The 15,853-nt window shown below is 36.6% G+C and overlaps 1 protein-coding gene across 15 annotated transcripts in view; it reads right to left on the bottom strand.

Annotated features, from left to right (window-relative positions):
* The window catches only part of CADPS2 (calcium dependent secretion activator 2), a 694,484-nt gene that overhangs the window by 65,833 nt on the left and 612,798 nt on the right, over positions 1-15,853 (bottom strand). For all 15 annotated transcript variants that reach the window (XM_044678498.1, XM_044678502.1, XM_044678507.1 and 12 more), the window contains one exon: positions 10,575-10,649. In XM_044678498.1, coding sequence (XP_044534433.1) covers positions 10,575-10,649 — 75 coding nt within the window. The remainder of the gene's footprint in view (positions 1-10,574; positions 10,650-15,853) is intronic.

Genomic DNA, 15,853 nt, shown 5'->3' with positions numbered 1-15,853 from the left:
TTTCCTTACACTTGATAGTAAGTGAAAAAGTGAAGTAATTAATGAAAAAATTAGCGATAATTTAAAAAAAAAAGTCCTGAAACGCTAGTTACTATTTGAATGGAATATTTAAAACCACTAATAGACAACTTGAATTTTATATGTATATCCTTAAATAATTTTCAACCTTCAACATATATAGAAAGAAATCTGGGAAATTGAACATTATTTATTATTTTCCCATTTCCACAAAAAATCCTACATACAGACTGAAGGAAGAAAGGAAAAAAGATAATAAAAGATCAGTTTAAAGACTGTTCTGTGACATGAATGAAATAATCTTCTACTAAATACTAAGCACTTAGTATTTACAAAGAGCTGTCTCAAATATCATTATGACCTTGAAAAGAAACAGAAAACATAGTTGTTGTCTTAAGGAAGCTTATAGGCTATTTGGGGAGATACAATAGACACAAATTAGGTACCTCAAACACAATTACAATACAGCTTATCAAAATATTCAAAATTAGAGAGTCCAGGTAAAAATAAGCATATGCTTTGAGGGGACAGAGCCAAGAAGGAGAGATGAATGGAGTTCATTGAACAAATCATGCTAAGAAACCTGTGGTCCATCTGTTGCAACAAAGAATAGTATATACTTCCAAAGGGCAAATAATGATCGATTTTTCTAAAACTGAAGGGGAAAATTAACAATTGTTAATTTTTGTTCTTGTCAACAGCGTCTTCTAAAAAAGTATTAGCAATTCTAGGGACATAACTGATTAGCCTCTGGACTCAGATCAGCTTGCCTAAATAGTATATCAATTACTACAAAATAGTTTATGCAAGATAAAAAGAAAAGCTTCAAAACTTCTGCCTCCCAATCTGAACACTTATAAATTGCTATCTCAAAATTTTCAGAAAGATGAAAATAAATATGGTTGTGAAATTGTCTTAAGGGATATGCATATAAAAAGACAAAATCATAAATTACTAATAATTTAAAACCAAATTAGCAGTTTCTTCCTGCCCAATAGGATTACTACTAATCAAGGAAGGCTAAACTCACTTGATGTGGTTTTTACCAACCCAGAAGGCTAATACCCCTGGGCTATGTCAGACCAGGGAAAGGGAATTCCAAATTTAATGGCTCTCTGTGGAAAATGCCTTGTCTCTTGTAACTCAAATCTTGAGAGCAAGAGTGTTCTGGGTGATCTCATTTGTCATGTGGAGAGAGGCAATCTCTAAGGTAACTAAACTCTGGTATAAAGCTATGATGTAGTCACCTTTTAGTAAAATCTGCCATTAAGAAAATATGAATACACACAGATGTAGGAAAAAAATGGCACATACTTTGAGAGGTTTGAAGTGTAAAATCCATGTCCCCAAAGGGTGATCAGTTGCATTCTCTGAATACCCAACTGAGATATGAATGTCATCAGTCAGGGGCATTATAGGGGTAGGAAGGTACTCCGAAAGAGACACAGGGGTGATGGCAAAGAAAGGTTTGGGTCAAATGATGTAATAATTTGATTGCAGGGGGCAGGGGAAGTGGTTCCGGGTGAGGAGTAGATAGATCTTAGGCACTATTTTTTTTTGGCTCTGACAATAATTACTATCCTCTGAGTAGTTAAATAATATATAGAGTTCTCTCTGAAAGCAGCTGTTTCACACAGACAACTTGAACTGCTAGAATCATGTCACAACATTCTTTACTTCCTAAGACCAATTGTAAGCGTCTCCTTGTAGTCTTCCCTGCTCCTAATGGTCCCTAGAGTGGGCCAAGATCCAGCAGGGACACTTATTGCTTACATGGCAGTGAACAGCTCCTGTCCCTCTGGGACCCTGCCAGCCTTGCCAGAATGTTCATAAATGAATGCTTTTCTGAGCTAGGCACTTCTTAAATCACCCATGGAAGGAAGAGCTAATTTTATAACTAATCTTTGTTACATCTAGATTCTATAGTAATAAATCGTTCTCAGAAACACTATGTAACAGCCCCAAACAGTAAAATCCCAACGAAATTCAGTTTAATGCAGGGTATAGTTACTGTGTCTTTAACTGCTTCCTGTGAACTTTCTCCACACAGCTCAGGGAATAGATAAGTACTTCTGGGTTTGCCTTGTGCTTTCTGTTCTCTTGAGAATGTCAGGTTGAAATGAAACACTGCAATCTCTTTGTTTCACTGGTCTTTATTGTTGATGCGGTTTAATGGGTTTGTTTGAACACTGTTTTAGCAGTTAAGGTCTTTGTGTGTAATTACCTATTTGCTAAATCTCCTATACTAACTCTCAAGGCAACAGTAGAAGAAAGCAGTCTGGAATGACTGACAAAAATTAAATGTAAGCTTTGCCACAAAGGTGAAATCACCACTGAATTTAAACAGCCACTTAAATTTCACTTTTCCTTAACTGAAAAAAAAAAGCATTGGTAAAAGTAAAAAATTCCAAAATAAAACACTGGGTATCCATCCTCTAGAATCTTGTGAGTATAAAACATAATATTGGGTATGCTGGTTGTGACATTTCATTAAGCAAACAGAAGGATATTTGCACAGTTTCCATCCCAAAGCATATAATTGCTCAGAGCATACATTCAATACTGAAAAGGGCTGGTCATAAAAGGTGTTTCACCGCTTGGAGTGAAAAAAAAAAAGCGATCAAAAACAGTGACTGCAAAATTGATAGGAAAAAAACACAACAGAAATTTTGGGGCCTTTTATGTGTGTTTCCTTTTTGCGATATGATCCAGAACTACTTGTTACACCCCTCCTCCTTGCTCTCTCTCCCCTTCTTTCTCAGTCACTGGAGTTGCCCCTTCCCCTCTCCCTCTCTTTCACAGACATACAGACTGCTACCATTCCCAAACACAATATTGATTTCAGGTTATGTTGTGAAGAACTGGAAGATCTGTATCTATATCTATCTATACTTATTCAACACACACATATATTTTATGTATCAGCATCTAAATGTTAATAATATGCTATATGTGGCACATTTTACTTATCTAATGTTCTCCTCTCATTTTCCAAATATCTCCCTTTTAAAAAAAAATACTTTCTTGATCTTAAAATGAATTCTCTAAAATCTTTCTATGCTGATAATTCTCCATTTGGAAAAAGGCAATTGCTATATACAACTAGACATGCTATAATATAATAACCATTCATTATTTTTGTTGCCAGGTACATTTTTCCCTGGGCAAATTCCCTGTGCTATCAATATGCTCTTTATATTTTGCCTTTTGTTTTGCTATTTTAGTCAGTGATACAGTGGCAAGGGAAATGAATATGTATTTTTATATTTGAATGTTATAATGGCAATACTAGAAAAGACTTGGAAGATTTAATTATAGCATCAAAGCATTTAAATTCAGTGGAACAACATCCGAAACTAAGTGGATATCAGTTCAGGCCAGGCCTAGATAAAAGAACTAATTAGTCGAAGTTTGTCTTTGGCATCCCTTCCCTGATCATTCTTTTGCCTTCACCTTTTGGATGTCATTTTCCTATGTATGAAGCACTATTGCCCCAAGCTCTCTTCTGATGGCCCAAGGCTCACTCATTTTCTTACTTCTTTAGTCAGTTTACCTTTCTTGATTCCCATTTCCATTCTGCTATGGATCTTTATTTGATGCTCCTTTTGAGTATGTAATGACATTGTAACTAAGCGTTTTCTGGAAACAATGGGAGTGATTATATGGTAGATTTTTCAAGCCTGTAGCAGCCGGTGGGAGATGTTATACCTTAATGGCATCCACCTACTTCATCTACATGTAAGGTCAGTCCCATGTCCATGTTATTTTAAACAATATTTTGGAAAAAGCATTTCTTTTATTGTATGCTGTCTTAATCTGTCTTTTAATACTTGAGGACTCAGGGGATTTAAAATAATAATTATTATATATGCATGTATGTATTTGCTTCTTTAATATTTTGATGTTATCTGTGATTTCATTAGTGGGCACTTGTTTTGATAATGTAGAAGACAATACATTCATGTCTTTCATCCATATTATTCCATCAATCCTCTCCAGAATATTTTCTTGACTTTTTGAACATCTTACTCTAGTTTTTCAATATATATAGTGAATGAGGTGGTACACGAGATGTTCATAAATTATCTTTTGCTCTTGGCACAAAGCTAGCCCATTTCTTCTGTATGTATGTAACTCTTTGGGAAATCCTTTATATTATTACTGGTGGGTGATTCCATCTAGGTATTATGTGATGGTCTATTCATAGACATCCTGGATTCTTTTACTGATTTTTGAATCATCTACATATTTACTTCTTTGGAGATTGGAATGTTATATGGTCTCCAGCTACTAACAGAAGAATGGTGATGTTAAAAATATGGGTGTTTGTTTCAGAAGTTTGGTGTTGATAAAAGCACTGGACAGTTTCCCAAATGCAATGTCATCAAAATCTCCTGAAATTATCCTTCTCTCCCTCCCTCCAACAAGTCCATTTCCTCCTACATATTGCCTATTATAACAATATATGCTACTCAAATAGGCCATATATCTCTGAAAGAAGTGAGGATCTAATGAGGGCCTTTTGCAGACTGGTTATGGGGGAAAAACAAGAAAAAAGGGCTAGTGGGCACAGCCATCTCACCTCCTCTCTTCCAATTTCAAAAAAAGGGGAGGAAGTTGAATTGCTGAGGCTGTTCCCCAAGAGCTTTGGTGAATAGATTTAGGTATATCTCAGAGAAGAGTAGATTCTAGGTTATTTGAAATTTTATCTCTGATGAAATTCAGAATTCATCCTCAACAATTTCTTCACTAAAGGTCATTATTTTAAGAATCCTGAAATAGAATACTATCATGCCATAGTAAAGGAGGAAATATACAACCTCATAAAAAATGGATAGAATCGGGTCAAACTAAGCAGAAGCAGAATAATGCATATTGTAATAGCATGTTACAAAAAGGAAAAATATGGAAGACTTCTATGAACTGATGAAAAATGAGATGAGCAGAACCAGGAGAACAATTAATACAACAATACTAAAAATACAAACAGCTTTGAGAATTCTAAGAGTTCTATGCAAAGGCCATCCATTTTTTTAGAAGACCTATGATGAAACACATTACCTATCTTGACAAAGAGGTGATGGATTTATGCTGCATAAAGACATATATTTTTTTGCCCAGGAATAATGAAGAATTTTTTTTTGCTTGACTATGCATATTTATATCAAGGAATTTGTTTCTCCCCCCCCCCAGTGGATAGGAGGGGGGGAGCTAAAAGTAATTAATTAATTTACAAAATCCTGCAGTTTAGTTAGATCAATATATTTATCTCAGGCGGTAACTATAAACTTTAATTTTGATGGAGGGGAAAAAACTAATTCCTCTAGTAATTTTAATATAAAAATAAATTTTACTTTCAAAATATTGTTTGAATTTTTTTTAGCAAATATCTGCTTTGTAGAAGGGACTAGCCTAAACTCTGGGCAAATAATAACCAACAAAACAAAACAAGTTTTTGATGCCAGTTTATAACTTGTAATGGAGGATCACTATGCCAAAAAGACGCCAAAGGTAGAGCAGGCAGAGGTACATTGAAGAACAGGGAGTAATCCTATAGTTTGGCTAACACATTTAGTCAGTGAAAGGTAGCATCATAAAATAAGTCTGAAAGAATATTTTGGTGGTATATTGTGGCATATGGTGGCATATTCTTAATGCAAGCTAATGGGTTGGAATTTGAGTCAGCAAATTTATTTGAGTCAGCAAAGAAACCATTAAAGGTTTTAAATCAGAGGTTTAAACTTCATTAAGATCTGTTTGTGGTGAGAAGAGGAGTCAGTCATTCTTCCCACAGAGAAGAGTTAGGGCCAACAATCTCTTCTCATCTTGTCAAAAGAGGTGCTAACTTCACACTGAAAGAGTCAAGTTCTTCTAGAAAGAAGCTAGTTTCTTTACAAAGAATCTGAACAATCCCAGTATTAAACATATGCTGGGAATAAAGAAATCGCTTTCCAGTTTTGTGCATCATGGGCAAATCCTGGACAATCATGGGCAAATGATGATTCAAATCATCATTCCCATTTTAGGTCATCATCTCCTTTGATCTGGGCTAGCGCAATAACTTTCTAACTGGTATCTTACTTCCATTCTTCAAGTCTGGGTGATTTACGTGTCAAGATATTAAAAACAGCAACAACTTATGATTATACTGTTGGGCCACTGTCAGCAATCTATGAGATCTATGAAAAATTACAGATATTGACAAAGTGCTATTAGACAAATAATTGGCAAGTGCCCCAATTTTCAAAAAACGGAAGGAGGCAAATCCCTAAAACTATAGGCGAGTTAAGTTTGACTTGGATTCTTTACCAAAAAACCCAACAAACCTAGAATATATTAGTAAAGAATATAATACCAGATTAAATTCCAGAATCAATTAAGTCTATGTTGATTTTTTTGACAAAATTCTAGAATATATACTTAAAATATAGATTCTGAATGCTGAAAAAAGTATAAATAGGTCCTAACAGACTAACCTCATTTCCTTTTCTGTCAGGGCTACTGAGTTAGTAGGTCAGAGGAATGCTATATTTGTTCATTATATATTTGAATTTCAATTAGAAATAAAAAATTCTAATGCTATCTATGGGGAAATATGTGAATGGGAAATATGAATTGAATCAGAGTGTAGATTTGGTCCTGGCTGAATGATTGCACCAAGAATCCAGATAGATTAACTTCATCCTGGAAGGAAGTTTCTAATGGAGTGCCACAGAGCTCTTTCTTTGGTTATATTCTCCTTGCTGTTAAAGAAATGTCATGGATCAAGGCACACAGACAGATTTATTTCAATTCTACAGGTAGTTATTATTTCCTATGTAATTCTATCTAGGCACAAAAGACAATGATACAAATACGATAATCTCTCTGTTCAGATTTGTAAATGATTCAAAACAGGGATTGTTCTACATGTTGGATGACAGGATCTGAATCCCCAAATAAATCAAGAGGCTTGAAATATGGGACAACACAAATAATGTGAAAAGTGATTCACATAAAGTCCTGTTTGTTTTATTTTTTTAATCCTTTTCATCTGTTGTAGCATCAATTCTAAGACAGAAGAGTAGTAAAGGCTAGGCAATTGGGGTCACACAGCTAGAAAGTATCTAGGGCCAGATTTAAATTCCAAGTACATACTGTAAGTGTACCCCACCCTCTACATTTGTTTTTTAATGTCTGTACAAGTACATGTTGGGGAGCCTTTGCTGGATAGCCGTTAATGTCATTTTGAAATTTTAGCATAGTGTAAGCTCAAAATAAGTTTTCAAAAAGTAATAAAAAAAAAACAAGAAAACAAAGAACAACATCTAATGCAATCTCAAGGTAAATTAATTGCAGCACAGAATCCAGAGAGTCAGTATTAGGTAGAGTTTAGAGAGCCAACTTTAGGGTCAGGAAGATGTGGTTTCAAGTTCTGTCTCTGAGACATACTGGCTATATGATTCTCAGCAAGACAATTTCTCAGAGCCAAAGGCAACTGTCTAATATGATAAACTGTGCAACAGTTGCTAATCTGTATTGGCAGAGGAGATTCCCTTCCATATATTCCTTACACCAATGAAATCATAAATCTGGACCAACCCTTTCCCCCCAAAAGTGTCTTTAATGAAGAAAGTTTTACTGAATAATAATAACAACAATGATAGCTAACATTTATATAGTGCTTTAAGATTTATTACCTTATTTTATCCTCACAATAACTCCATGAGGAAAGTGATATTACTATCTGCACTTTATGGATAATGAGGCTGAGAAAAGTTAAGTTACTCCACTCATGAAGTAAGTATCATTGGTGGGATTTGAATTCAGGTTATACTCTGGTCAGATCATGTCTGGCAATCCATTCTAGACACCAACATTTTAGGAAGGCCAATGAGAAACTGGAATGTGATGAAGTTACTTGTCCTCCATATATATATATATATATAAAGCCATTGAAAGAATTTGGTATGAAGGACAGAAGACTTGTGTCAGAGGAATCATTATCATCATCAAGTATTTCTGTGAAAGGCAGAAAAACTTGACCTGAGGGGACAGAACCGAAGCAATGGGCAGATGTTTCAAAGACACAGGTCTCAATTCATGAGGGAAAAAATAATTTCTAATTATAAATTAGAAGTGAGTTGATGTACAGTAAACTGCCTGAGGAAACATCTCTGAAGGTCTTCAGATAGAGGCTGGACGTCCTTTCCAGGAGATTTCTCTTAAGGTTTAGGTTAGAAGAGATGACCACTGAGGTCTCTTCAAATCTTGATGTTTCTGTCATTCTGTAATCTATTTCTGGAATGAAGTTATTAGAGACTAGTATAATAATTTGTGCTATCCTACTTTATTACAGGTGATGGAATGTAACAAGCATTCCTGACCAGTGATGCTGTAGGGACAATCTACAGCCTAATCATCCCTCCCTTAATTCAGAAGTGCTTCTTGATCAACCAAGCATAAAACATAGAAAATAGTAAGTGAAACCCCCTACTTAGCCAGAATTAAATAATGCAGAAGCCCTTTTGCCTAAAACCTCCTATTAAAACTTTCTGTTTGTTTTGGTGTGGATCTGTGATTTCTTCAGTATAGAGGACTTGGAGAAGAGACTTCCTCTACCAATGCAGACTGGTGACTCATTGAATTGTCTACTCTAACGGCATTGAGAAGTGAAATAGCTTGTCCAAGTTCCCACCACCAATAAGTGTTAGGACTTGAATCCAGGTCATGCTGACTCAGAGGCTAGCTCTCTTTTATGTCACCCTCTCTCTGAACTTTGAAACTGCAGCCCTCCCCCCATTCCCCATGGGCATATCTGCTCCCTTCCTGAGTGGCACACGGGTGTCTGAGTTCTGGCTATATCTATGGCTTAAAAGACTTACAAAAACTTCAAGGATATATATGCCTGGAAAAGGAGGGGAACCAGTAAGGAATCTATTGTGAAGCAGAGCGGGCTTCCAGCTCAAAGGTTTCCCTGGCATGTGTTTGTTCTCTCTCTGTCTCTCTCTCACACTCAAACACTGATACCCCAACATATGTGTATATTTATACCCACATGTATGCATACATATGCATGATGGATATATATATATATATAATATATACTTGTCTAGATATGAATAGGCATACATACATATAGACCTATAGACCCATACACATATGCTAGTGGGGTACCTCTAGTATGCTGGGCAGCAACTCTCTGAAGAATTCAAAGAAACAAAGAGAAAAATTCCACAGAATTAAAAAAGTATGAATGGGTCACTGTCCCATGCCAAAATGGACACAAATCCATAGATTTAAATAAGTACCTCTTAATAAGAACCTGCCATGGGAAACATTTTTCCAAGAACTGTTGCCAATTGCATTAAAACTCATTTCTCTCTTTGTCCAGGTTTCTTTTTGGTGGTTGTTGATTTCTGTACCCCCTCCCCACCCCACTCAGCTCCGGGCAAAGCATGGTGTGTGTGTATGTGTGTGCGTGTGTGCAGGGCAGTGGTGATGGGGGGCAGCAGAAGAGGGGAGTGTTTTTAAGATTTTCCTTTTCCTTTCACAAAAAGCCTTCATCTGGAGAAGTCAGATTAAAAACAAGGTGGGAACTTTTAGCCCTGTCTTTTCCTAAGCTCATGGCCTGGGGAAGGGAAAGAGAGAAGGGGAGGGTGTTCTGAATCATGCAAATAAGTAGAGTGCAAAATTATACATAAGCACAAAAGAAAGGTGGGAACTGGTCCCAGGAGAGGTCTGAAGGGAAAGAAAGAGGCATTATTGAAGAAATATGTCTGCTGTCATATAAATACAGGAACTAGTGGAATGTGGATTCGTGTTAGGCACTAATAAGAAAAAGTATTCTATTACAGTCTATGAGGACCAACTCTTTGCAAAATTATGGAGGAGGTGAATATGTCTTTGAAGTAACTTTCCTCTCTTTCCATGCTCATTTTCCCTCCTTCCCCCAGTAGCGTTTCTGCCCTTGAAGCTCCCAGTATTTGGTCTATTCAGTCCCTCTTTCTCCTTTCCTGATCTTAAGAAGGACTGATGTTTCTTTAGTCTTCAGCATAAATTGAAATACCTATGTTTATAGAGTTTTGTTTTTAAGATTTTATCTTTGATTATAGGATTCCCTATTAAAGGAAAATGTCAAACCTTTGCAGGGAGCTGGGAGTGGTATTTTTTAGCCACAGGAAGCAGGCACCCCAGCAATGTAGGTGACTGTCGATTTTGCCAGTCTATAATGACAGTTTTTTAGTTTAGATGAACTGAGTACTTAACATGGACCCCAAACCATATGGACTAAACTCAAGGCCTTGGCCTGAGAAGAAGATAATAAAAGATCTAGCAGCTTTGCTAAAAGGCAAAGAACAGTATCAACACTAAAACAAACCAATAACTTGTTCGGAACCTTCTGTCAAAGGCTTAGATGAAACTAGTTTACGCACTTCTACTTTTTCCAACTAATTTTTCTTGCTCAATCACATTAAAACATAGGCTATGTGGACATTTCTCATCATTCTACATCTGCAATCAATGCCTTATTTAGCAACAATAATGACAAAGGGAATAAAGACATATTTCTTTACCTTTGAGACCAGAAGGGAAATGATGTCTTTTACAGTGTCTTCAATCAAATCGTCTATTTTTGAATGATACTGTTGCTGGGTGTTAAAAGACAAAGATGCATTAGTGTGCATATGAACACAAAACTTTTGTCATAAGTCATAAACACTTTAAAAGCTCTAGCCTGACAGATCAGATGTACTCAAAATGATCGTTTTGAACCTCAGAATGACAAAACCTTGAAAACGATCTACCCAATCAACACTTTTTTTTACATTCCGTGTTGAAAATTTTCCCATGCACGCTGTTGAGTTAAGCAGCTAATGGGGTTATTATTTAGATGAATTGAGTTCTTATTCTTATTCAGGCGAAGGAATGTGAAGGATACTTTTTTTGTCTCCTCCCCTATAATTACGGTGGTCGTGTATTTTTCTAAAGGGTTGGTTTAGCTGGCGAAGCAAAAAGACTAGAAAAAGATTTAATTAATACAGCATTTCATGTCTGACAACTCTCATTCATAAGTTATTTTAAATGTGCTCTAGAAACAAAATGAGCTCCCAATTGTTCATTCTAAAAGGACCTTTTTGTCAGCATGGGGAGCAGCAGTTTATACAATTCTTACAATATGCTCAAGCAAGGGCAAAATTAAAATTTCATCAACAAAGGTGAATGGATGGTAACAAATTAATAGGCCATAATAGGTATTATGAAACAGCACTCCCTCTCCACAGTCACAGCCCTGCTTCTTCGTGAAAAAGACGCCTTTAAATAAATAGAAAAAAGATATATTTAAAATAAACCTGAAAGACTTTTTTCCTCCCTTTCTTCAGAGAATGCTACAGAGTTCTATTCTTAAATTAGCTGGAGCTAGGGCTTATACTGCCCTGTGAAGGGACATCAATTTAAACAGTAATTCTTCCTTTAGAAACATTTATCTGACAGCACATTGTCCCCAATAGCCACTTCACACAAAATGTGACTTGTAAAGACTAACCCTATCTTGATAGTTCAAGGCTTCTTGGAACGGCAAACATAATGCATAGAGGGAAAGTACTGAGGTCAGTATAAACATTAGACCAACTTAGCAGCTGCCAAGTGAAGAGTTTGCTAAGATGTAAGTTTTTGAAAGCTGTCTTTTCCCCCCTCCTTCTGAAAACATGTCTCAAAGTTTCCACACAAAGCAAAATACCGACTTAGATCTGCTTTGGGGTATCGAGGAAATGATTTTTTTTTCTTATTGTGTCATGAAAATTATGTCTAGTAAGCTTCTACCTGCATGGAGCCCAACAAAGGAGGAGGTTAAATTTGTTTGTGTGTGTGCATGTGAGTGTTTGTGTCGATACCAATTCTCCTACAGAGATGGGATTTTACCTTTGTTTTTGGTGGGAATGTGGGAAAAGAGATCACAAATATATCAAAATTTATATATAAACATATACAATATAGAGTGCATTCTTAAAAGATCTCTCTCTCTCTCTTTCCCCATATATACATACATATATACTCCCCAAGAAAAATACTTTATTCAATGGAACACTAAAGGTTTGCCGAATTAAATTATTGTTGAATCTGTGGCCTTATTAGCCCCCACACTAGATCTTTCCCCCAAAGCAAAAAGAGTATAAAATATGGAGAGCAGTTTGCTGTTGCTGAGGTATAGGTATACTTCCTGCTTTTTACAGAGCTCAAAGTATATAAAAAAGGGGGGTGTAGAAAAAAAGAGCCTGAAAAAGCCAGCTGGCAGTTGAAGTCCTGATCCTGCCTAAATTACCCACTACTTTCTGAGCCAGGCAAGCCCTCACAAGAATATGTTTCCTAGGCCCCCAGCAACTGAACTATTCAGAGAAAAGGCTGGTTTGCTGAAGAAGCCATTCCCCCACCCTCATCAAATTGCTAGGAGAGAAAAAAAAATCATTCTTCTTTCCCTCTCCAGGTCCTCCTCCTCACCCCCCAAGCTGAAAGTTGTAAAGCTGACTGGGTGGTGGATGAGTTTATGTAAATAGACTCTGCTGCCCATCTCATGTTTTGCCACTCTCTTTTCATAAAACCCCTTCCCTCAGATTTGGCATCTCTTCAAGCAAGAGGGAACTAATCCAGCCTCCGACTGCAGCCACTCTTCAGTGTGGATTAGGGAAGGGATTCAGCATATAGATTCAAGGTTTATTTCATTTCCTATGAGACTACGGGTTTTATTTATTTATTTTTTTGTGCGGCAATCTGAGGAGGGCTTTAAAGAAAGAAAGTCAACTGGAAATAATCCAATGGATTGGGCTCCAAACAGATCCCCAAACCTTCTCAGCTGTTGAGATTTGACCCAACAGAAGGCTTATTGACTTATCCTCATTTTCCTCAACTTTCGATTTGTATAATTTCATTGGGTTATTTAATGACCCCCAAAAGGTGGCCAAATATCACCAAGAGTCTGTTGTCTAAGAGTTCCTGGGATGCCTTGCTAGGTTAAGCTTTTGGGTCAAGTTAGACCCTATGTTTCCTGGAAGCAAATATGGGGTGATTCATTGTAGCTACCATTTAATCCCCTTTTTTGATTCAAAAGGATAAAATCCATCATGGACCTTTGGAATGGTGGCTGTCTTTAAAAAAAAATCACAGCTGGATTTAGCTTAGCCTCCATTCAAATTTCAAAAGAGATTCCTAGGGAACTCTGCAGTTATGTTAAATATTTGATAACTCAAAGCACTAGATAATCCAAAATTCATTTATTTGGATTTTAGACCATTTTAGTCAGGCAGTCTATAAACATTTATTTAACATTTTCTAGGTGTCAGGTACAGTATGAGGTCTGGGGACACTGGACAATGAATGAAGTCATCCTCATAATCATGGCTCTTATAGCCTATCATGTATTATTCTACTGATAATAAGATATATTATTGTATAAGTAATGTTTTTCCAAAAATTTTTGATTCACTTGATATATAAAACCCTTGATAATACATAAAACTCCTTCTTCTAATGCATATCTGCCCTTGATCTCCACCTTGTAAAGTTTCCTGGCAAACTAAAAGGTTTTAAATTATCCAGGGTCATATCGTCAGTCAGTATGTGTCAGAAAGGGATTTTGAACACAAGTATTACTGAAACCATCGAGGGTCAGCTTTCTCTCCACCATATCATGATGTCTCACTCAAATTTATTTTTTATGTTTGTCTTGGAGAAGTATTAATATAATTCCATAATAACCGATCTCCTTTTATAGGCTTTGCCTAGCTCATGGGTGGTATTGGCCCAGGAATACAGTGAAAGGGGTCTAGGATTTAATATTTAATATAGCACAGAATCCTCTACTTGAAATATTTAGACTTGACAGTATAGGATCACAGATTTAGGATTTGAAGGGATCTCAGAATTCATCTAGTCCAGTTCCCTTGCTTAAGTGATTTGCCCAAAGTCATACAGAAAATCAACGTCATGGGTAGTAAAAGAAGTGAGTCCTCAGATTCCAGAGCCAAGCTTTCCACTACATCATACTAGTGCACTAGTCAATACTAGAGAAAAGTTTATGACACTTGGATAATATTAAAAATAATTTCATAGCCAAAGGGAACAGTCTTCATTTGGACTTATATGTTACATATTAAAAATTAGAAACACAGAAGGTTTATTTTGGCCATCCCAAAAGTCCTATAAAAAATCTGAGTATCTGTTTGCACTGATATCATCATATTCTAGGCTTTTCAGAGAAATGGGTAGCATCTCCCTTTCTTTTTTATACAAGACAAGAAATGGATCTGAGTCCTCTTCCAGCAGGTAAGCAGCAGTTCTTGTACCCTCAAGGGTGAAGGCAGCACCTTTCAGGACTTTTACTCCTTTACTGGTCCTTGTTAGGTATGAGAAATGGGAATTTAAGGAGTAGTCCCTTGCCTAAAATCCCCACTTTATTTTACACCAGGAGAATTCAGGATCAATTCCCCTCCTTGTTCTCACGAGACCAACATAAGAAATGAAGACTAACTAGTTCCTCGTTCAGTTTAAGGGTCTTAAAAGTTTTGCCACCACGAATGGGATGAATTTTAAAGACTCTGGATTGTCACTTGAAGGGACAGAAATTTTCTATTCTGAGAACAAGCAAAGCACCACGAGAGATGGGCCCCCATGTTGCCCCATTAGTGTGCTTTCATCCTCGACGGATGGGATCATCCGATGAAGTGGCTTTGAGGGCAGAAGAATGCCTGTGGCCCACTGAATGCTCTGCTTTTCTGCTGTGATGCCTAACGAGGTTTCTAAATACGGTGGTGGTTTTGTGATCTCAACATCTGTCCCGGAGGGCCACGGCTGGGATTGCTGACTCATTTCACACAACTGTCACATGGTAAGAGCATTCAGCCACTAATCAGTCTATTAATCACGATTCTGAGGAGGTACCGAGCATGCTTGCATCATCACATGTCACTGAAGAAAACAGAATAATAATTTGCAAGCACAGAAGGCTTTGCCCTAATAGCGACCAGAAAGTTGGAAAGCAATCACAGCATAACAATTTTTGGCAGACTCCTGAGGAAGTTTTCTCAACAGCAGCTGAGGACTCTGTCCTTGCAGTTTGGGGAATAATATGCTGTGTCTGTTCACTTTTAATTATGAACTATCTAACTATGATTAAGTTTCACACTTGCAGACTGCTAACATTTTTTTTACTGAAGTATATTGAGAAATAGCTGGACTCACTATACTATGTAACAAAATATTTAGAAACTCCATTTTCCAAAGCCTGGGGTCCACAAGTTGGACCTCTGCCTAATTTACAAGCTTAGTAAGTGGCTGAAAAGCCTTTAGGCTGAGATGATACTCCTACCCAAAGCAGTATGGGGGTAAGCAGAATAAAGAAGAAAGATTTTTTTGGCCATGGATTTGAATTCATCAGGGATAATGCTATCGGTGAACTTCCCCCCAGTAATTTATTTGTACCATTTCTGCAGCATAGTTATGAGGTTTTAAAATATACCTTTAGTACTGTATGAATTGCCAGTTACAGAGAAATTGATTTTCTTAAGATTTCTAGTCTTTAAAACCATGTCTCTAAGAAAGTAAAGAATTGGTTTTTTAAAGAGAATAATTCTTTGATATTTGTGAGAATTTTAATTAGAAAAAACTAGAAGTTGCTTATCATAGCTATAGAATATTAAAGAAAGAGACATGTTTATTTAGTCTCTCTTTCCTTCTTTTCTTTTTTCCTCTCTCCTTAGAAGCAGACAGGAACACAGAAAAATGAAATTCCTCGTCCAAGATCAATCACATGGATAATTAATGACAGGGGTGGGTATAGAACCTTCTGATTCCAAGTCCA

The sequence above is a fragment of the Gracilinanus agilis genome, chromosome 5 (genome assembly GCF_016433145.1).
Source record: "Gracilinanus agilis isolate LMUSP501 chromosome 5, AgileGrace, whole genome shotgun sequence".
Lineage (NCBI taxonomy): Eukaryota > Metazoa > Chordata > Mammalia > Didelphimorphia > Didelphidae > Gracilinanus > Gracilinanus agilis.
Note: the sequence above shows the minus strand (reverse complement) of the source record. Positions and strands in the feature narration are given on the sequence as shown.